Source organism: Phacochoerus africanus, chromosome 10 (assembly GCF_016906955.1).
Source record: "Phacochoerus africanus isolate WHEZ1 chromosome 10, ROS_Pafr_v1, whole genome shotgun sequence".
Taxonomy (NCBI): domain Eukaryota; kingdom Metazoa; phylum Chordata; class Mammalia; order Artiodactyla; family Suidae; genus Phacochoerus; species Phacochoerus africanus.
In genome coordinates this window covers 116245494-116268712 of record NC_062553.1, presented here as the reverse complement: position 1 = coordinate 116268712, position 23219 = coordinate 116245494, and the positions used below count along the sequence as shown (strand labels likewise).

At 39.2% G+C, this 23219-nt stretch overlaps 1 protein-coding gene across 2 annotated transcripts in view; it reads right to left on the bottom strand.

The window, feature by feature from the left end:
• PPA2 (inorganic pyrophosphatase 2) overlaps positions 1-8354 on the bottom strand; it is an 84635-nt gene extending 76281 nt beyond the window's left edge. For both annotated transcript variants that reach the window (XM_047798636.1, XM_047798637.1), the window contains exon 1: positions 8152-8354. In XM_047798636.1, coding sequence (XP_047654592.1) covers positions 8152-8332 — 181 coding nt within the window. In that variant the 5' untranslated portion in view covers positions 8333-8354. The remainder of the gene's footprint in view (positions 1-8151) is intronic.
• Between the last annotated feature and the right edge of the window lie 14865 nt (positions 8355-23219).

The window sequence follows — 23219 nt, the reverse complement described above, 5'->3', positions numbered from 1 at the left end:
AAAAAGTACTCAAACTGATCAATGAATTCATCGAAGTAGCAGGAAACAAGTTAACATTCAGAAATCCACTGCATTTCTGTATACTAACAATGAAATATTAGAAAAGGAATATAAAAATACCTCTTAAAATCACACCCCCCAAAATTTAAATACCTAGGAATAAATCTGATGAAGGAAGTGAAAGACTTACATGATGAGAACTATAAAACATTAATCAAGGAAATCAAAGCAGATTCAAAGAAATGGAAAGATATTCCATGCTCCTGAATGGGAAAAATTAATATTGTTAAACTGGCCACACTACCCAAAGAAATCTACAGATGCAATCCCTATCAAATTACCCATGACATTTTTCACAGGACTAGAACAAACAATCCAAAAATTTATATGGAACCATAAAAGACCCAGAATTGCCAAAGCAATCCTGACGGGAAAAAAAAAAAAAAAAAACCCACAAGCAGGAGGCATAACTCTCCCAGACTTCAGGCAATATCCCAAGCTACAGTAATCAAGACAGTATGGTACTGGTACAAAAATAGACATATGGACCAATGGAACAGTTAGAGATCCCAGAAATAAACCCAGACACCTATGATCAATTAATCTTCAACAAAAGAGGCAAGAATATAAAATGGGGAAAAGACAGTCTTTTCAACAAATGGTGCTGGCAAAACTGGACAGCTGAGTGTAAATCAATGAAATTAGAACAAACCTTCACACCATGCACAAAAATAAACTCAAATTAACTTAAAGACTTGAAACATAAGACAAGACACCACAGAACACCTACAAGAGAACATAGGCAAAATATTCTGACATCAACCATATAAATGTTTTCCTGGGTCAGTCTCACAAAGCAATTGAAATAAAAATAAAAATAAACCAATGGGATCTAATCAAACTTACAAGCTTTTCCACAGCAAAGGAAACCATTAAAAAACAACCACAACAACAACAACAAAGACAACTTACAGAATGGGAGAAAATAGTTTCAAATGATGAGACCAACTGGCAAGGGCTTAATCTCCACAATTTACAAACAACTCACACAACTCAAGAGCTAAAAAAGGAAAAAAAAAAAAAAAGCAACAAAAACAACAACCCAGTTGAAAAATGGGCAGAAGATCCAAACAGACATTTCTCCAAAGAAGACATACGGATGGCCAACAGGCACATGAAAAATGCTGAACCTCACTAATTATTAGAGAAATGCACATCAAAACTACAATGATGTACCATTTCACACTGGTCAGAATGGCCAGCATTAACAAGTCAACAAGTAATAAATGCTGGAGAGGGTGTGGAGAAAAGGGAATGTTGGTGGGAATGTAAATTGGTACAATCACTATGGAAAACAGTAGGGAGACTCCTCAGAAAACTAAACAGTGAACTACCATATGATCCAGCAATCCCATTCCTGGGCATCTATCCAGACAAAACTTTCATTGAAAAAGATACATGCACCCCTATGTTCACTGTAGCACTATTCATAATAGCCAAGACATGGAAAAAATCTAAAAGTCCATCGACAGATGAATGAAGATATGGACTACTACTCAACTATAAAAAAGAACCATGTAATGCCATTTTCAGTAACATGGGTGGAACTTACTAAGAGAAGTAAGTCACAAAGAGAAAGACAAACACCATATGATATCACTTATATCTGGAATCTAATATATGGCACAAATGAACCTTTCCACAGAACAAAAATAGTCTCACAGACATGGAGAACAGACTCGTGGTTGCCAAGGGGGAGGGAGAGGGAGTGGGATGGAGTGGGAGTTTGGGGTTAGTAGATGCAAACCATTGCATTTGGAGTGGATAAGCAATGAGATGCTGCTGAATAGCACAGGGAACTGTATCTAATCATTTGCGATGGAACACGATGGAGGATAATGTGAGAAAAAGAATGTATATATATGCATAACTATGCCTTTTGCTATATAGCAGAAACTGATAGAATACTGTAAATCAACTACAATTTAAAAAAAAAAATCTTAAGGAGAGAAGTCTAGTTATCTGTACTATTAGCAAGACTCCCAAGTAATTCAGGTAAGTTAAAGAAGCACTGTCTATGTGTTGGTTTCTGGCCAAGCAGGATGTTATAAATAAAATTCCTTTCCTCTTTAGCTTCTATTTTGACTTGTGCTTCTAAGGTCCTTGTTTGCACTGCCAGTCATAACTATATCTATAATTTATTCAAATGCCTCACAGAGTCCATAAAAACTATGGAATTCTCTCTTTACCCAAATAGCTCCCTTTGGAAATCTCATTCTTCCTGTTGCAATCTTCCTTTTTACATGGCATCCTAAGACTCTGCTTCTTTGTTCTCCAGCCTAGATCTGTTTTCTAGATCCCACCTTTTTTGGGTTTACTTCCTTGTTTTGCAGGAGCATATCCCTAACTTATGTTGTGTAAGAAAGATTGCATGGGAGGTAAATTTCCCAAGTCCTTAAAGGTCTGGAACTTTAACCTAGTCTTCACTCTAGATTAATGGTTGCCAGGGTAAATTCTAGGAGGAAAATTATTTTCTCAGAATTTCAAAGGCATTACTCCAGTCTCTGAGCTTTTAGGGCTGCTGGTAAGTCAGATACCAGTTTGGCTCTCCAGTTCTTTCCAGGGGACCTATTCTCCTCCCTCCTCTGCCCCCAACCCTGGGGACTTTTACGGTCTTCTTTATCAAAGTCTCAGATTTCTGAGATTTCACAATAAAGTGTCTGGTACTCAGAACACTTGGGTACTTAAATTCTTAGATCTATTATTTCTTTGAAAATTCTTCTTCATTTTGTCTATTCTTTCTTTCTGGAATGCAGATTAGCCAAATGCTAGAATTCCTGGATTAAATTTCTATGTCTCTTCTTTCTACCTCTTTTTTTCTCTTTGATATTTTGCTCTACTTTCCTGGAGATTTCTTTACCTTATGTTCTAACTTTTCTGTATTAGCTTTCTAGGACTCCTATAGCAAATTATCACACACTTGGTGGCGTAAAACAAAAGAACACCCTTTGACCCACCACACCTTCTGACTTGTCTAAGAGTTCTTGTTCTTTGATTGCCTTTTTTCCATAGCCGCCTCTTCCTTCTTAATGGGTTCAATAGCTTCTATAATCTCAGAGGATATCCATGTGACTCTGGAAAATTCAAGTTCTCCTCTTTCTCCTTTTTTTTCCTATGAATCATTCATTCAGTAAATATTTATATTTACTATACCATACTAACTATACCATACTAATGACCAACCACTGTTTCAGGTACAAGGTATATAAATTCCTTGCTTTTATAGGACTTATATTCTGGTGGGGGTGGACTCATAGAAGCAATGAATATAAATATGTTTTTAACTCTATCAGATACGGATCAAGAAAAAAAAGAACAGTGGAAGGAGCTAATATTTTAAATGGAAACGCCAACAAACACCTGCATGCTATTTCCTAACAAAACAAAATCACCCCCACTCCTCCCCTCCCTGCCCTACTCCGTGTTAAGCTTCACATCCCTCTCTCACCCTCTCTGACAGCAACATGTCCACAGACTCTCCGAGGTTATGCAAAGCAGTTCAGCTTCTTCCTAAACTACAGCCCCCTTAGCACAAGCACTTAAGCTGGGACTGCCCTGTGCTGGTTCATCAATAACCATGCCTCCATCTGTTCTTTTATAAACATTTTGAAATATTTTGAAATCCTTCTTATTTGTTGTTTCAGAGTTATTCTTTTCATGGGCTTACTATCACTTCAAAAGGCTATTTATTAGGAGGAAGATAAACAATGGCAGTCACCCTGCCAGCTTGTCTTGGTATTCCACTTGTCAAAAATCAGACTACATACCTACTAGGCATGAGCTAATGAATTCTATCAGGCCCATCAATATACACTGGATATTGCCAAAGCGCATCAAAACTTTCCCTTTGACTGGACTGAAATGAGATTTTATTATTTTATAAGTTACCTATATGTTCTTCTCTTATACCAGCAAGTTGTATCAGGATGAGTTTATTACTTGTTTTAGTGAGTGAGAAAACTGAATGGACTACAAAACCATTATCTGATTATATATGTTATACACAATGGCTTCATGTATACCAAATACCAACATACTATTACACATTGTTACTAAAACCATTTTTAATGATTCTTAATGGAAGCGGCAGCAACGACAAAAACCAATATAAACAATGTCATAATGTTTCTATATCCACACAATAACCATTATGTTCTATTGTGTCAATTCAAGTTTTATGATATGGGCCAATTTTTTTTTTTTTAAAGGTACTCATATATTTAAGACTCCAACACACTTTTTGTCCATTACTCATTGTAAACTTTATGAAGTCCAAATGTGTGGTACATTTAAAAACAAATTCCACATTCAACAACAGATTCCTCCTACTATTCAACTGACATACTTTAAAAAAATATGTATAGTAATTTCGATATAAGCATATGCTTACTATAAATGATAAACTCACTGTTAAAGAACTGCATGGTTCATTCTCTTGCTAAATAAAAGCAACCTGAATTATCTACAGCCTTGTTTCTCTAAGCGAACCAGTCTCCCAACCCAGAATAACAAAAATCTCAAGTATGAAGAGTGTAGCTTCTCCGCATCCTTTCAGAAAAGTTAAAAAATCTAAAACGACAAATTTGTACATTATTACCAAAACAAAAACATGGAGACCACCGAAAGAATAACGGCGTTCTGTGTTATGTCTGTGGTCTCATATGAATGTCTAACTTCACTATGATTGCACAACTAATTCAAAGGACTGCAGGTCAGTACTAAAAATCTGAGACTTGGCATTAATAAATTATGACCTACTCAAAATATGTAATCCTAGCCACACCCCACTGTTTTCACCCTTCACAAAATGAAACAAGAATTTTGGTCTTAGGTCAAAAGGGGAAAAGAAATAACATATATTTTAAATATTAACCGTGGTCCATGTGTCAGACACAAAATGTGTACACACATGGTCTCATTTAACTGCCAATGTTCACCCCATTTTACAGATGGAGACACTGAGCTAAAGGATGTCAAATGATGCCCCAGATACACAAGCCAGGCCTACAACCTAAGGGTTTTGACCACTAGTCTAAAACCCAGTGCTTCCCAAAGAGAATTCCATGAAACTCTATACAGAGTGACTAAGATGTCAACAGGTGTTCGGAGAAACAGGTTCTGGGGTTCAAAAGTCTGAGACAAATTACTTTACATAAAAATTTCCAAGAACTTTAATGTGTCCACTGTAACTCCCCAAGGTGATAAAATGGGAAGTATTTTGCTAATTTATTAAACCATGAAGCTTTTCATTTAAAGAAAATCTGATAACATATCATGGGATGCTTGTGCTCGGCTAGGCAGTTAGGAAAATGATCCCCAAGTTCACGCTCCTCTTTCCACAGTTTAATAAAATGAGGTACAGAGAGGTTCAATTACTCACCCAAGGCCACACAAAAAGTTAATAACAGAGCTAGGCCTGATAATTCCCACCAGGATGCTCTTTCTCCCCTACCACCCTGTCTCACTTCAACACTGTTTCTAAAAAAACTGACTAAAAGGAAAACGAGTATGGCATCTAACATTTAGTCTAATTCTTCCAAATGGTAAAAAGAAACCATTTAAAGAAATGAAGCTCAAAAATGACCTACCTCCCAAGTGCATTACTATTTCTGAGACTTGGGATCCATTGGGAAATGTGGGAAATGATTCCACTGTGATAATGCTAAAGAGCTCTTCTCAGCCCACTAGTGCTGTACTCACGTTCTGCTCTGAAGTGAAGTAACTGCACTCTACCACTGCATACAGACACTGCCTGAGTTTAAAATATCCAATCTGTGACCATCTTTATAAAGAGCAAATTGGGCACTGTTTTCCCCTTACCCTGCTAATCCCCAAGTGGTTTCCTTTCACTTTATCCCACCCCTTCCAGCAAGAGGTAAACCGTCGCCGGCCAAGGATGCCACCTGGTGTTTAGTTCAGGAATTGTTTAAGCCAACAGTGCCTTGCAAAGACTCTCTCACCCCCTGGCCCCTCCCCCAAACTCCACCCTCCTTTTCTTCCAATTCTTGCCCATTTTCCTCAGCAAAACGTTTTTTCTTCTTTTCTGTCTTTTATTCCGAGTGAAACAAAAATATTTTATTCACTGTATTCTAGCTACAGAAAAATCATGAGTCTGAAATCACTTGTAGTTAAAGAAACCACAGCAAAAGCCCAATACAGCTTCAGAAATGCCCTAACAGGCCCTGCGCCAAGAGATGTTAGGCATATCTGTTATTCATCTAATACCTTTAAGGAATTTCGGTACTAAGAAGGACTTTGAGGGTCACTGGTAGGTCAACTGCTTTATTTTACAGTTAAAAGAACTGGCCATGTAAGAATTGAAGCAATCACCTGTCCAACCGCACGCAGTGAGAGTTACTGCAGAGCCAGAATTAAGGCCTAGGGCTCCCCATTCCAAAGCCAGTGCTCCAGGAGCCTCTAGACTGCTTTTTTCTCAGCCAACATTCAAATAAATATTTTTCAGTGCTTTTGTATTTTCCTTAATTAATTATATTGCCACTATGAATCTCTTGAGCTCAGGGCCCATAATTAAAATCTCCTCAGTGCCACATCTAACAGCATCTAGCCCACTTCATAAATATTTCTTTTTTTTGGTCTATCATTTATCACTGTATTTGCTGCAAATATAGAATACTTTCACCGTTTTATGAGTTAGACAGCTTTTATCTACTTAAAAAACCTGTCATTTTTAAAACACTTTCTATGGAAAGCCATTCCTCAAATTGTCCTTTTGGAATAATCCTTTTAGAAATGTGGGTCTTCTTGTTAATGGTTCTTCTCCACCTGATCAGTCTTGACCAAATAAGGATCGAAGAGTATATGCAGCCAATTTTAAAGAAAATTGGGATTTTTACTATCAGCTGCATTATAACCACAAAACTACGCCAGATTCAGTTTTCTCTCCTATAAAATACTCAAGTAGCATATGCGTAAACATTTTACAAATTATAGGTATCAATAATGACCACAAGTATTATTAATAATAGTCATTTATATGCTAGGCCCTGTGACTAATCACTTTGTATATACTGTCTTGTAGTCCTCACAGCACTATTTTACAGATGAGGAAAAACTAAGGTTTCGCAAGATAAGGAAGCTCGTCCAAGGTCACAGAGCTGAGATCTGGAAATCCTCCAGGACTCGGAGCTGAGATCTGAAAATCTCCACAACTGGTGTCCCTAAAAAGTGGGCGATAAGGGAAGCCCGACTTCACAGAAAAAAGGTACCACTCCCTTCAGGGCTCTGAAATCAGAAGAGCATGAAGGCAATCAACCAACCCCCCTATTTCACGTCAGGGCTAACCTTCACAGTGAAATATCGGGGTGAGGAGAAAAATGAGAATAATGGACACCAGGGTCATTTCCTATCTTAAGTCAGCCAGGTCAGTGCCCCAATTCGCTTTGCCCTCTGGGGCTGGCTCAATTTGGGGAAAAGGAGGGGCTACTGCAGAACCAAAGAGGCTCCTCCGGACTGTGGACCACATTCAAGGTGCAAACCTGGAATTTCAATTCACTTTGCTGGCAGATCCTTGCTCAAGTCCCCGCCCCCCAGCTCCGAAACACAGCCGCTGCACCAGGCGTCTCCGAAGTCCCGCCAGCCTCTCCAATCGTTGGTGGCCCTTCCCAGCAGACGCTTTGTCACGCCCCCCAGGAGGGCGGGCTGGCGGGCGGACTGTGCCCCTCCGCGTTCACAACGAGGTTACGCGAAACCAGCACGGCGGCGGGAGCTGGGCAAACGGTCACCGGCGGCCGAAGGGTGACGGCGCGCTCCCACGTGCTCCGCCCCCGGCATGCGGAGGGCGGCGGGCCGCTTCTAAGACAACCTGGCGTGACCCCGCCTCCCGCTCTGCGCCTCTGCGCTCCGCGTTCGGGGACTTAGTCCGCCGCCCCCAGTGTTGGCAGCTCAGCGTTGGCCAATCGCCGGAGGCTCGGCGCCCCCCCCATCTCCCGCCCCGAGCGGGAAGGTTGCTTGGGCCGCGCGGCCACTGCAGCGGGCCCGAAAGAAGGAGGAGATGGGGACCGCGCGGGGGGCATAGGTCCCATCGCGGGCCTCAGGCGCGCCGCGAGGTGGGGTTCCCCGGGAACTACTTACTGAAAAAGAGACGGTAATCGGGCGAATGGGGCTGGCCGCGCTCTTCCGTGCGGTACAGAGCCATGGCGCGGCGCGGCCCGGGCCCTGCGCTAGCTCCCAGCGGCAGGCGCGCGGCTGCGACAGCAGGGGCGCCGGCGCGCCGGATCCCACTTGTGCGCAGCAGCTGCAGCAGAGCACGCATGGCGTCGACCGCGGTCCAGCTTCGCGCGGGTGGTGCCGGGGACTGGCCCGGCCGCGCGCCGGCGCCTCCTACCGCCCGGAGTCTCCACTCCCGGCCGGGGGTTTATAACCCCGCCCCCGCCAGGCCGGGCCCTGGAGACTGATTATCGAAATTAGAGCGCCGAGCAAATTGCCGGTAATGCACATTGTACCCGCAGCGAGGCCAGGGTTCAGAAGTGAACAAGAAAAGGTCCACCACCCCTGAGGAGCTTACTGTTCCTTAATGCATATATGCCTACACTCCTTTCTCATCCAGTCGATATTTACTATCATTTTTATTATAATTATGATATTGAGTGATTACTCTGTCCGAAGCATTGTTCTACATCCTCTTCAATGTAGGACGCAAGCATGTGCACGCACAAAAAAATCTGTAGGAGACGTAATGATAAGGCCTCCTTGCGAAGACTTGACACTGACTTAAGTGGGCGGGCGGGGAACACGCAACTTCCTCAGATGCCTTCTCCTCCATGAAGCCCTTTTGCATTTAACCCAAGTAGAGGTGATTTATCTTTTCATTTTTCTTACATTTTCATTTCTACAATGGCACTTGGTACTGTGCCTATGTGTTTTGTGAACTTAATCGCATTCCCTACTTCATCCTGCCAGCTCCCTGGATTGTCCAGATTACCAAATACTTGAGATTTGGGATTTAGGGAGTCCCATCGTGGCTTAGTGGGTTAAGGATCCATTGTCACTGCTGTGGTACGGCTTCATTCTGGCCTGGAAACTTCTGCTTCTCACGGGGGACGGCCAAACCCGCCCCCCCCCAAAAAAAAATAAGAAAAATTTTAAAAGATTTGAGATTTAGTATTTTTGAAGGATGGAGCATCCATCATGCCTTCCTAGATAATAGCTCCTTTATTGTTGAGTCAAATTGTTTCTGGAACCCTTTTTCTACCAAATCTTTCTCATGTGAACTTCTAGTTATTGGCTTTCCAGAAAAAATTATGGGAACATTGTCCACAGGCACGGTCTTCATGTCTTCAGTCTTCTTTCAGTATTTTTTTTTTTTCTTTTTCCTCATCTCAGTCCAAATGGCTTCCCCCTTGTCAAGGTTATGGGTGACTTTGTGGTCAAACATTAAGGTCAATTCTTGTAATAAATCGGAGTGGGAGAATCCAGAAGACAGCAGTAAATAAGATATTTTAAAGTAGAAATTAAAACTTTTAAAGAAAATTAAATATTTTGGTTATTCAGTCTATGACAACAAAAACAGGAAGAGCAGTAATTTTATGTTGTACAGCTGAAATTTACATAATGTACATCAATGATACCTCAATAAATTTGTAATTAAAGATGAACTAAAAATAAATAGTAGTAATTTTACAAAAGGAGGCAAAAAGTGCACTTATGATTTTTGCAAAAACTAAATGAAATAGTTTTAATTAAAAGAAGTCATTTTAGAAATAATAATCTTGGGAGTTCCCATCCTGGCGCAGTGGTTAATGAATCTGACTAGGAACCATGAGGTTGTGGGTTCGATCCCTGGCCTTGCTCAGTGGGTTAAGGATCCAGCGTTGCCATGAGCTGTGGTGTAGGTCGCAGACGCTGCTCGGATTCCGTGTTGCTGTGGCTGTGGTGTAGGCCGGCGGCTACAGCTCTGATTCGACCCCAAGCCTGGGAACCTCCATATGCCGCGGGAGCGGCTCAAGAAAAGACAAAAAGTAGTAATAATAATAATAATAATCTCTTAATTTACTGTAATAAAAATTGGCTAATAAATGAAAGGTTATCAGGGAGTTCCCATTGTGGCTCTGCAAGTTAAGACCCAACTAGTATCCATGAGGATGTGGGGTCCACCCCTGGCCTTGCTCAGTGGGTTAAGGATCCAACATTGCCCTGAGCTATGATGTAGGTAGCAGATGCAGCTTGGATCCCATGTTGTTGTGGCTGTGGTGTAGGCTGGAAGCTACAGCTCCAATTTGACCCCTAGCCTGGGAACTTCCATATGCTGCATGTGCTATACAGTGAAGTGACTCAGTTATACATATACATATATGTGTAATATATGTATATATTCTTTTCTCTTACCACCTCCCATCATGTTCTACCCTCAAGAGATTGGACACAGTTCCCTGTGCTATACACTAGGACCTTGTTGTTTATCCATTCTAAAAGTAATAGTTTGCATCTGCTGATCCCAAACTCCAAGTCCCTCCCAGTCCCTCTCCCTCTCCCCTTTGGCAACCACAAGTCTATTCTCCATATCTGTGAGTTTGTTTCTGTTCTGTAGGTAGGATCATCTGTGCCGTATTTAGATTCCACATGTAAGTGATATCATATGGTATTTGTCTTTCTCTTTCTGCCTTAATTCACTTAATATGAGAATCTCTAGTTCCATCCATGTTGCTGCAAATGGCATTTGGCTCTTTTTTATGGCTGAGTAGTATTCCATTGTAGATATATAGCACATCTTCTTAATCCATTCATCTGTTGGACATTTATGTTGTATCCATGTCTTGGCTATTGTGAATAATGCTGCTGTGAACATACCGGTGCATGTATCTTTTTGAATGAAAGTTTTGTCTGGATGTATGCCCAGGAGTGGAATTGCTGGATCATATGGTAGTTCTATATTTAATTTTCTGAGGAACCTACATACTGTTTTCCCTAGTGGTTTTACCAATTTACATTCCCACCAGGAGCGGATGAGGGTTTCCTTTTGTCCACACCCTCTCCAGCATTTGTTATTTGCAGACTTACTAATGATGGCCGTTCTGACCAGTATAAGGTGGTACCTCATTGTAGTTTTGTTCTGCATTTCTATAGTAATTAGTGATGTTGAGCATTCTTTTACGTGCCTCCTGGCCATCCATATGTCTTTGGAGAATGTCTAGGGCTTCTCCCATTTTTCAATTGGATTTTTTGGTTTTTGTTGTTGAGTTGTATGAGTTGTCTGTGTATTTTGGAGATTAAGCCCTTGTCGGTTGCATCATTTGCAACCATTTTTTCCTACTCCATAGGTTGTCTTTTTGTTTTTGTTTTTGTTTTTTTATGGTTTCCTTTGCTGTGCAAAACTTGTATGATTATTACATAACACTTAGTTATTTTAATTGTTTCAAATTTAGACATTAGGCTTCCATCACTGACATCTCTTGCCATTATCAGGTAGTAAGTAAAGGTCTCAATCCTAGGAGTTTACAAGCTGAAGATTAAATTCTAACACACATGAAATCATTAAGTAACATTTCCAGAGTTTACAAAATACACTAGTGGTTCTTAAATAGGTAACCGATTTTATCAACTGATGGTTTTGGAGAACATTTAGAATTAACATAAAAGGCAGGGTGTCCAAGTATGGACTATAACTCAAATATCAGGTGATAAGGACCCAGACATTAGCCCTGGTGGTAGATATAGAAAGGAATTGAAAAAATTTACAGAATTTGATGTGTGACTGGAAATAATGGAATGATGATAGAAGAGTCAAAAAAATCACTCAATTTTCTCTACAGAAGAACAACAAAAATATGTAATGTTATTCTCAGATAAAAGGAAATAAAATGGGAGATTATCTTAGAGATAAAATAATAATTTTTGCCTTGGGAGATGCTGACTCTGAAACAATGCACACAGACCTTTTTTTTTTTTTTGTCTTTTTGTCTTTTTGCCATTTCTAGGGCCGCTTCCGTGACATATGGAGGTTCCCAGGCTAGGGGTCGAATGGGAGCTGTAGCTGCCGGCCTACACCAGAGCCACAGCAACGTGGGATCCGAGCCGCGTCTGCAACCTACACCACAGTTCACGGCAAGGCTGGATCCTTAACACCCTGAGCAAGGCCAGGGATTGAACCTGCAACCTCATGGTTCCTAGTCGGATTCGTTAACCCCTGAGCCACGACGAAAACTCCCAGACAGCTCTTACTGAAGACAAAATTCTTTCCACTGGTTGGATTCTCTGAAAAACAGATGCCAAGATCAAGTGTAGCATGTGCAGTGTTTACTAGATTGCGCTCTTGGGACGGGTATGTGGAAGTGAAGGTGAGAAAGTGATAGTGGATACCCGGAGAAGTTGAGCTGTGATTCAGGCCCAACAACAAAACCTCAGCTGACCCCGGCCATACTCTTGAGCTTAAATGGCCAGTTAGAGTCAACTAGTGTAGGGCCAGAATCACCAGGCCTTTGTAACCCCAGTGATTGGATTGTCTTCCCTGGAGAGGGGCATGACTTGGACAAAGCAGCTAAGGCCATACCTGGAGAGGCTGACAGTAAAGCAAAAGGCCCTTCATTAAGGGGTGGAGTAGAGTGCACATCCCAGTAACTCCCACAGCTATGAAACTGTGGTAGAGATGGGATTTGGGGCCAGAGCAAAGTTAGGTAAGCAGTGAATCCAGTTCTGTTTCTGCTTCTAAAATTGGCAAACATAACACAAGGTCTGCCTTGGTTGGAGTTGTCACTTTCTGAAATGCTGGATTATGCTAACAGGAAATAAAAGAATTTTAGAATTGTGGAAGAGTCATTTATGTGTTAACTTTTATAAAAGAACCATAGGTGTCTAAAATGAATCATTATGCTCACCTACAATATAAAATTTAAAAATTGCTAATTGCTATTGCTCATGCTTGCTAGCCAATAGCTAGTTTTGGGGACTGGGCCATGAAATACAGCAGTAGTCGACAGAAAGAATGAGAATTTTAAAATAATTTTGAACATTTTCCAATTTACCTGTTTGGGGACACACAGACTATGATATTTCACTGGCCTTTTGAATACTTTATCTAAAGGGGCAACTTTAAAAATATTTTTATGCTACCAAACATTAAAATTTTATTATTTTGTCATATAAATGTTTCAAAAAATATTTCTAAATGTTAGCCAGAGTTCATGTTCATCTACTATTTGTTAGCCATGCTTTTCCTTCTAAATACACATCAAATTCTATATCATTTCTCATTTAAATACTATTATTCTATTAAGAAAGAAAGTTATTATGACAATACGAAAACTTTGTAGAGCAGAGACACCATGCCTATCTAGTATACATACCTTTGGACTTTTACATGAGGGAGAAATAAACATTTAAACATTTCATTTAATAAACATTTCATAATAAACATTTAAACATTTCATTTAATAAACATTTCATAATAAACATTTCATTTAAACCATTAATATTCTTTTTTGGTTTTTATTTTGTTTTTTGGTTCTCCCAGCTGCACTTCTGTCTTTCTTTTCTTTGTTCCTGTGTTAGGGTTCGAATCAGAGCTGTAGCTGCCAGCCTATACCACAGCCACAGCAATGCCAGATCTCAGTTGCAGTTGTGACTTAGGCTGCAGCTTGTGGCAACACTGGATCCTTAACCCATTGAGCGAGGCCAGGGATCAAACCCAAATCCTCATGTATACTAGTGGGATTCCTAACCTGCTGAGCCACAACAGGAACTCCCAGTTAACAGGAGCTTAATTCCAATCTTAATTTTTTTCTTCTTGCATAGGAAAATATTTCAGGAAAAATTTTGGCTAATTTAAGGCCCCCTCTTTACTATCTGCATAATTTTATTCAAAAGTTCTGTGAAAATATTACATAAACTGATACTTTAGGTGTATTTAAAGTAAGAAGTTATTTGCATTCGAAAGAAAAAATATAAGTTCAACTGTAAAAATCAACTAAGATAATATTAAAAGAGAAGCTAAGTTGGAATCTTAAGCAGGCTGGTAGAAAATCTTTGCAAAACACCTATCTAATAAAGGACTGGGATCCAAAATAAATTAAGAACTCTAAAAACTTAACAATAAGAAAATAAGTAATCCAACTAAAAATAATTGGGAGAGGGAATTCTCTTTGTGGCTCAGCAGGTTAAGAACCCAACTAGTATCGATCCCTGGCCTCGCTCAGTGGGTTAAGGATCCAGTGTTGCTCAAGCTGTGGCACAGGTGGCAGACGTGGCTCGAATCTGGCATTGCTGTAGCTGTGGTGTAGGTCGGCAGCTTCAGCTCCTATTGGACCCCTAACCTGGAACTTCCACATGGGGAAAAGATCTGAACTGTATGTTCAAGTTCATCACCCATTATCTAATTAGGTTATTTGTCTTTTTGTTGTTGAGTAAATGAGTTGTGGTATATACATGTAATGGATATTGTTCAGCCATAAAAAGTAATGAAGTTCTGAAACATTCTACAACTTGGGTAGACCTCAAAAGCATTATGCTAAGTGAAAGACATCAGACACAAAAGGTCATGTGTTGTATGATTCCTTTTATGTGACATATCTTTTATGACATATCCAGAAAGGGCAAATCCATAGAGACAGAAAAAATATTAAAATATTAGTGGTCATCAGGAGAATGGGGGAGGAAGGAATGGAAAGTGATTACTTAAAGGGTAGGGGGCTATTCTTCTGGGGTGGTGACAATATTTTGGAACTAGACAGGTGGTGGTTGCACAATATTTTGTCTGCATGATATGCCACTGAATTGTATGGTCTAAAATGGTTAAATGTATATTATGTGAATTTCACCTCAATTTCTGAAAAAGGAAAAAGTTAGCTCTACTAAGTTTGAAAATAAATGCTTTAGGGGTGCCCGACCGTTTTTGTTCCATGGACACCCATTGCTGCCTATGAGGCCTATGAAACTCTTCTCAAAATGATGTTTATAAATGCATGAAATAACATACATAGCTAAAGAGTAAACCAATTATATTGAAATATATTTACAAAAATATTTTTTAAAAAATTGTGATCTAATAACATACTTCATGGAAGTGTTGAGTGACTACATCTAGCAGCAGATGTAATAACTACCATAATTTTGAAGTACTGATAGGTAAAAATGATATTTAGAGACACCTGCAACATCAGGAAAATAATGTAGCAATTATATCCATTTCTATTGGAGACAAAAATCGTAGATAGTACTAACACTACTATAGATAGAGATTATTGCCTACGTTGATAAATGCTAAATATTTCTTTTAAATATTTTAATTATCGTTTATTTACTATGTTCTGTCAAATTCTGCTGTACAGCAAAGTGACCCAGTTAGACACATATATACATTCTTTTTCTCATATTACCTTCTATCACGTTCTATCATAAGTGCTTGGATATAGTTCCCTGTGCTATACAGAAGGACCTCATTGCCCATACATTCCAAATGTAATAGTTCGCATCTACTAAACCCAAACTCCCCATCCATTCCACTCCCTCCCCACTCCCCCTTGGCAACCACAGTTCTGTTCTCCATGTCCATGGGTTTGATTCTGTTCTGTAGATAAGCTTATTTGTGCCATATTTTAGATTCCACATGTCAGTGATATCATGTGGTATTTGTCTATCTCTTTCTGACTTACTTCACTTAGTATGTGAATCTCAAGTTCCATCCATGTTGCTGCAAATGCATTATCATAAATGCTAAATTTTAATTAGCAATAAGTGAAAGTAAAGATGTAAGCTTTTTTTTTTTAATCCAAATTCATCAACCCCCTAAATTCTCTCTCAGAATTCCTGATGTCAAACATCCAGTAAAAGGAAGGGACATATATTCTCTCCCCTTTGCCCTTAGGAATAATTTGGTAGAAGTGGTTAAGAAGAGCTAGAGGAATAGAGGACAAAGGGAAAAAAATATATTGGTGTATTGGATTACACTTTAGGACTGTTATGATCGAAGAGCAAATAAGAGATCTGTCTATCCTTTGTTTTTTTTAATGTTGTTCATTCCTATTTTAAAAAAGATATGGATCCAAGCTTTGATGAAGTATAGGACCCAAGAAGCAGACTCACCCAGCAAATAGAGACATAATTGGATGAAAGATGAGAAATCAGTTTTATTCCCTTTTCTCTAGAAAAATGCTGTTGTCATGTAGAAATTCTTTTCTGAATGATTTTTATATATATATATATATATATATATATATGAAAGTAAATCCATGTCCTGAGTCCCATATATCTCTTAAAAATACAATAGAAGACAATCAAGCTGTTTATAACCAAGTCCCAATGATTTGCAGAATATGTTTGGTGTTAAGCTTTCAGTCTTTCTGGCTGTTTACTAAATTAGATGTAATAAAATTTATCCATCATACAAGAATCACATGTGATTTAACCACACATTATTAAAAGTCATGAAAAAAAGAGAAAGTTGTGCTTGATTAAGTATTATTACTGCTTCTAGGCTAAAATAATCATGAGAAATTTCAGCTCCAAATGACACATTATAAATCCCTTGTAATATTATAAATCTAGTAATCATAGTAATACTCTAATCCAATTCAAGGGTGAGCTACTAAATTGGTAATAATAGGTCCCGAACAAAAATCTAATGAGACAACCCATTTTCTCTGCCCCCTTTCTAGATTTTCCCTTTAGGCCTTGAGCAGTGGACATTAATTTTGTTTTTGGCTTAATCATAGGACTTCTAATTTTTTCTCTTTTATACTCTTCTAATTACATGGAATATTGGTTTTCCAACTGGATTAAAAAGAACCCTGGGTTCCAAAGGCAATTTCTTGAAATAAATTTATAGTAACCCCCTGCAAGAAAATATGGATAGGATTAATTTATATCAAACACCATGCTCACATGACAAAAGGATCTCAGGGCCCAATAAAAGGATGAATAATGGTTTTATGATTCCAGTTGGTGATGCTTGTGTTAGAAACTCGGGAGCTGAGGAGTTTCCTTGTTCGAAAATTTTTTAAAGAGAGAACTTTTCCTTTCCTTCCCTCCTTTATTTATCTCTTCATTCATTTAGCTAATATTTACTAAAGTTGTATCATGTGTTAGGAACTATGATAATAAGTGAATGCATAATGATGAAAAGATAGGACAATTTTCTGCCCTCATGGTGTTTAGGGTCTGGTGAAGGATTCAAACTTACACAAATCGTCACATAGCCCTATTGACGATTAAAAGCTGAGATAAGCTATGAAGGAAAATATAGGAAGTTATGACAGAAAATCATAGGGAGACTTGATAAAGAGTGAAGATCAGGGAAGGCCTTTGCAAGGATAGGATATCTTAGCTGATATTTAAAGAAGTAGGAGATGGCCGAGCATAAAGTATGTAGGGAAGAGAATGTACAAAGGTCAATATTTGCCCAAACAATATTCTCTGAGAAAATATTTACCATAATATAGGAAAAAAGTATATATTTGCCACGTAGATTCTCCAGAAAGCAGAATCTGGGACTGAATATATTAGGAAATACCATTAGCATCAATCCCCTGTGAAGGCAGAGAAAGGATTCAGGATTCAGTCCAGTTGCATGTGGTCAGAGCCATGGCCAGACCCCAGCCTTGGCACGAGTCAACCATACAGGGTGTTATAAAAGTAAAATAGCCTCTCGGGATTGTCCTCTAGTGGGGCCAGAATGGCTGGACATTTATAACCTTTTGTCCATCACCTCAATCTTTGGGTGTAAGCCACAATGGTAAGGGTATGATTCTGGGTGGATGACTTGGCAACTGATGCCCTCCCTGAAGGGCCTGACAGTCGAAGGTTCATTGCTAAGAGCACCCCCTGTAGCTGGGGCAACAAGCCCCTCCTTGAAGGGGGGTCTGGGCCGTACATCTCCACATCCATCACAATATTCAATATTATAACAAGCTTTTACCAATCAATAAAAAGAAAAAGAACCCAATAACCAATGTAGTAGAAGAGAGAGTAGGCAATTCACAGAAAATCACAAGTTGTCAATAAAGATATAAAAACATGCTCAACCATCATTAGAAACAAGGAAAATACAAACTAGAATTAGAAGCCTTTTTGTTTTGTTGTGCACTGGACTGGCAAGAGTTTAATGACAATAATATCCATAGCAGATGAAGTATAGTCATCCTGGGATTCCTAAACAATGGTCCCTTTCAATGTGATACAACTTCCTCAGTGAAGGCATATCCCTGTTAGATAGTGTATTTGAGTTTGCAGTAACCAAGATGAGTTTCCACACTGAGTTGGAGAGGAGAAGGAAATTAAACTATTAAAATGGACTGCTTTTTGTAACTGTCTCCACAGTCCCTGGGAAAAGCAAGCAAAAAAATCTTTAGAGGTTCATCATAAAAATATCTCAATTTCTAGCCTTCTATTCTGAGGTTCAGCTGTTTTGAGATGAGAAGTTATAATTTTTGTTTGCCCAAGGAAGAACTTGTCTGTGTTTATATATATGATAATAAATGCAGAGAAAAATCTGGAAGGACATCTCTTAGTTTACTTCTGAGTGGTTTTTTTTTTTTTAATTGCTGTTGTTACAATAGCATGTGTTATTTTAGGCTTTAAAAGGCTTTAGTTCATTTGCAGCAAGAGTGATGCCTTCCAATCTAATAAGCATTTTTCTGAGACCTCCAATAGCCAAGTATTTTCAGAGCTTTATCCAACTTGCATGTGGACAGTCTCTTTTTTATAAGGCGAAGTCACTCATTAAGAATCACCATCCTTCTGAGGCCTTTCACTTCCAAAAGAATTTAGGCAGAAAGAAAACAAGGGAAGAAGATAGGATAGAAAATAGTCCACAGTGGATGGATCACTGTGGGTAAAAAATGAAGATAGTAGACAGACCATGTAGAACCTAATGCAACATTTTAAGGGTTTTGAAATTTGTCTTAGATGCAGTGGGAACCCAATGAGGGGTTTTAAGCAAGGGATGCAGTGAATCCATTTGTTTTATAGCAATAGCTATTGGTTGGAGTGTGGCCAATCAGTTGGAAGGGTGCAAGTATGGCAGCTAGGGGCTTGATTAGGAGGCCATTGGAAGAATCCAAGCAAGATACAACGGGGGCATAGGGAGTGGCAACAAAAATGGTGGTAAACAGAAGGTTCTCCTGTGGCCATGGAATTAATAGGAAAAGAAGACAAGCTGATATAGGAAAAGATTTCCAAGGGGAAGAGAAAGAACAAATTCAGCACACAGGAAGATAGAAGAGTGTGAAAGAAAAGACAAAGCTGACTGAATATGGAGGGGGAAAAATGAATTAAGGTGAGGAAGAAAGAGTTAACAGTAAAATGGGGAAAAAGTTAGGAAAATGGGTGGGGCTCTAATTTGGAGGCGACGAAACAGTAGTGATCTTTGAGCACTAATTAAGAAAAAGTTAAAATGATTATGCACTTTTAAAAAAAAGTAAATATTATATCTTTAATTAGGAAAACTAGTATCTGCGACTATGTTTAAGCAGGTTCTGAATATTTTTCTGTTATTGAAGAGTATCTCCTTTGTTACAAAATGTCCACATTATGTAACATCTCCTCAGAGGGGCCTGGTATGATGCAGCACATTTGAACAGAATTTGTGGTTGAGGAAGACACTTCCAAAGCTAGTTAATTGTATCCTTCTTGATTTACCACTAAGCTGCTTAATTCTAAAATTTTTATTTTCTCATAGAGACACTTAATATTATATTCTTTAAGATAGGGACTTTTCCATTGTAAATAAGATAAATACCAATACCTCTAACACAAAGAAGAAAGCCGATTCACATAATATGAATCAAAAGATGTCCAGGGCAGTAGCCATAAATGGAGTTATAAGTTTTGTGAATAAATGACTGTCCTTAGCACTGTCTGGGTCTCAGGTTAAAAGCCCCTCAAGGAGAGGTCTCCTTGAGCTTAGGATCTGCACTCTCTTAGAACCTGGAGCTGGGGAGCAGTGTTCATACATCCTATTCATGCTATGAAAACTAGCATCATTTATCAGAGCCATTCATGGGTCCTGTGTTCCCCAACCCTTCTCATATAAGACCAATCAGGGCTCCTAACTTCCTATCAGGCTAATGTCAGCAATAGCTCCTCCTTATCGGCTGAACCAGCCAGTGGCTCAATCAGCAACGGCCTGTGGGCTGTCCGAGCTGTCTTGGACTGAGTTTGACCTCATCTGAAGCAGGGCAATGGGGAGCGACTGAGATTAAGCAGAGGGCAATGGGGAGCAACTGAGATTAATCGGAGGCCTTTCCACAAAATCAAGCAGACCATAAGCCACCAAAAAGTCTCTGACAGTGGTTCAGCACCTTTCAGGTTTGAGAAGAAATGCATATGCAGTGGTCTTTGGTAATCTTTTTCGGACAGCATGGAATCAGCCAGACTGTTAATCCAGTGTATAAATCTAAAAATTTAAATGCTCTCACCTAATTTTAGTAAGTATACTTATAAAATATATCTGTCCTATTATATATATATATATCTTATATGGAATAATATTTATTATATATAATTTTATTTTTTAAGATTGTTCTTTACCACTTTCTCAAAACATTTTTCAAAAAACTTTGCTTGTATATGTATGTATGACTGGGTCACTTTGCTGTACAGCAGAAATTGACAGAACACTGTAAATCAACTATAATAAAAAAAGTTGGAGTTCCCATCATGGAGCAGCAGAAATGAATCCAGCTAGGAACCATGAGGTGGCAGGTTCAATCCCTGGCCTTGCCCAGTGGGTTAAGGATCTGGTGTTGCCATGAGCTGTTGTGTAGTTTGCAGAAGCAGCTCAGATCCTGCGTTGCTGTGGCTTGGCTGTGGCGTAGGCTGGTGGCTACAAGTCCGATTAGACCCCTAGCCTGGGAACTTCTATATGCCACAGGTGTGGCCCTGAAAAGACACACACACACACACACACACACACACACACACACACACACACACACACACACACACACACAGTTACAGTTCTTCTTCTATAAAAAAAAGAAAAAAAAAAGCTTTTCTCTCTAAGTGAAAATGATATCAAAATTACCTTTGTGCTCAGACTCTTGGCTAATCTGATGTCACAGTGCTATCCACTTTATCACAAAAAACTGAGGTTTCTCTAGAGAAAACCAACTACCACCATACGTTTTGAAGAAAAAAAAAATGCCAGTAACTGATTAGCCCCATTTGCTGAAATAATTTTTCTTCTTATAAATTAGTTTTGCTTCAGTGATGAAGAAATAATTTATATTTTTGTAAGTAAAAAAAAAAACTGTAGGAGTAATACTTTAAAATGACTTCCCACTCACCATCTCCAAGGCTACAAAAAGAAAAAAACACAAATAAGCAAAAAAATATCAAGGTAATTCAACCTTGATAAGATGAATATACAGGTGCCTGAATTAAGGTTTCTTACATAACTTTGGGAAATCTACAGCTGGTTTTCACATATAAATATAATTATTTCACTTCTATGGCTTTTAAAAAACTGATCACCAGTAAAATTCAAATTCCCCCATCTCAGAAATGAAGCTCAAGTCCTTCCTCAGACACTGGACAAGAGAGATGATGATAAAGCATTTAATCCTATTTTTAAGCAAACATTCCAAAGCACATTGTCCCTTATTTGAAGCCATCATATAGTCATTTCAATACCCATGCCTTTGCTCAAAACACTTTCAGTAATATTTTCTTAGAAATGTCATTCAGACCAGGTTATCTGTCACTTTAAAAATATCAGTCTTATTGTATCATAATGATGTCTCATTTTAGACCCCAACGTGTTATTGCTCAGTGAAATCATAAGTCCTCTCTCTGCTTCAGAAGACTTTTAGCCCTTTCCAAAAGCCAACTTATTCAGAGGACAAAAATTTGTCATTATTGAAAATATTCCAAAAATGAATGCCAAAGACACCGAAGAAAAACACAAGAATACCCATAGATGGATTCCCTTTCAAGTTTTCATAATATCTTGAAGTCTCTCATCTCATTTATTCTTCATGATATTCTTCCTGTATTATCAGACCCATATAGGCAAAGTAACAAAATCCTGCAGAAATCATTTTAAGTTATTCATTCATTCGATAAATGTTACATCATGTCAGAGTTCCCATTGTGGCTAAGCGTGTTAAGGACCCAGTTGGGGATGTGGATTCAGTCCCTGGTCTCACTCAGTGGGTTAAGGATCCAGTGTTGCCACAAGTTGCAGCCAAGGTCACAGATGTAGCTCAGATTAGGTGTTGCTGCGGCTGCAGCTCTGATTCAACTCCCTAGCAGGGAACTTCCATATGCCAGAGGTGCAGCCATATACATATATACATGTACATATATGTGTGTGTATATATATATAAATGTCTACATATATGTGTGTGTATGTATGTGTGTGTGTGTGTGTGTGTGTGTATATATATATATATAAAATGTCCACTATTGGCCAACGCTGGTCAGGGAATGTATCTAAAATTACATGGCTGGTTAGTGCCAAACCAGAACTATAGCACAAGTCCAATTTTATGCTATGTCATAATGCAGGTGCTACATTCCAAATATAAAAATTACCAACAATATCTCTCACCGCTCAGGCTCTGGAAGCTTGCTACTTTCCTTCCTAGAAACCAAGTAGCCACCATTCATCCAAACAAGTGGTGCGAGGGTTCAGAGTGTTCAGAGCCCCAAACTTAGTTCCCTGTCACACCTCTGTTACCCTCAGTGGAGTCAGGGATGTCACATATCTGACCAACTTGCACTGTCTAATTTAACATGAAACCCGAGGCCCTCTGTCTATAATCAGCTTCTATTTCAGAAGAGGAGAGTGATGGGTGAACTGAGTTTTTTCCCTCAAATAGTGTTGTAATCATTCTTCATTTCAGCCCTTTCACCATTTCACTGTTTACTGACTTTAATTTTATGGAGGAGTTCTCCAGATGACGTACACTCTTCCAAGAGTTGTTGTTTACTGCAGTCTGAGTGTTTGTGTCCCTCCTAAATTCCTATGTTGAAATCCTAATGCTCAGTGTGGTGGTACCAGTAGGAGGCAGGGCCGTTGCGCGAGGTGATTAGGTCATGAGTGCAGAGCTCTCATGAATGGGATTAGTGCTGCAATAAAAGGGACTCCAGGGACCGCCCTCACCCCTTCCATGATGTGAGGACACAGTGAGAAGGCACTGGCTGTGAACCAGAAGAAGGCCTGCACCAGAACTCAATCCTGCTATGCCTTGATCTTAGACTTCACAGCC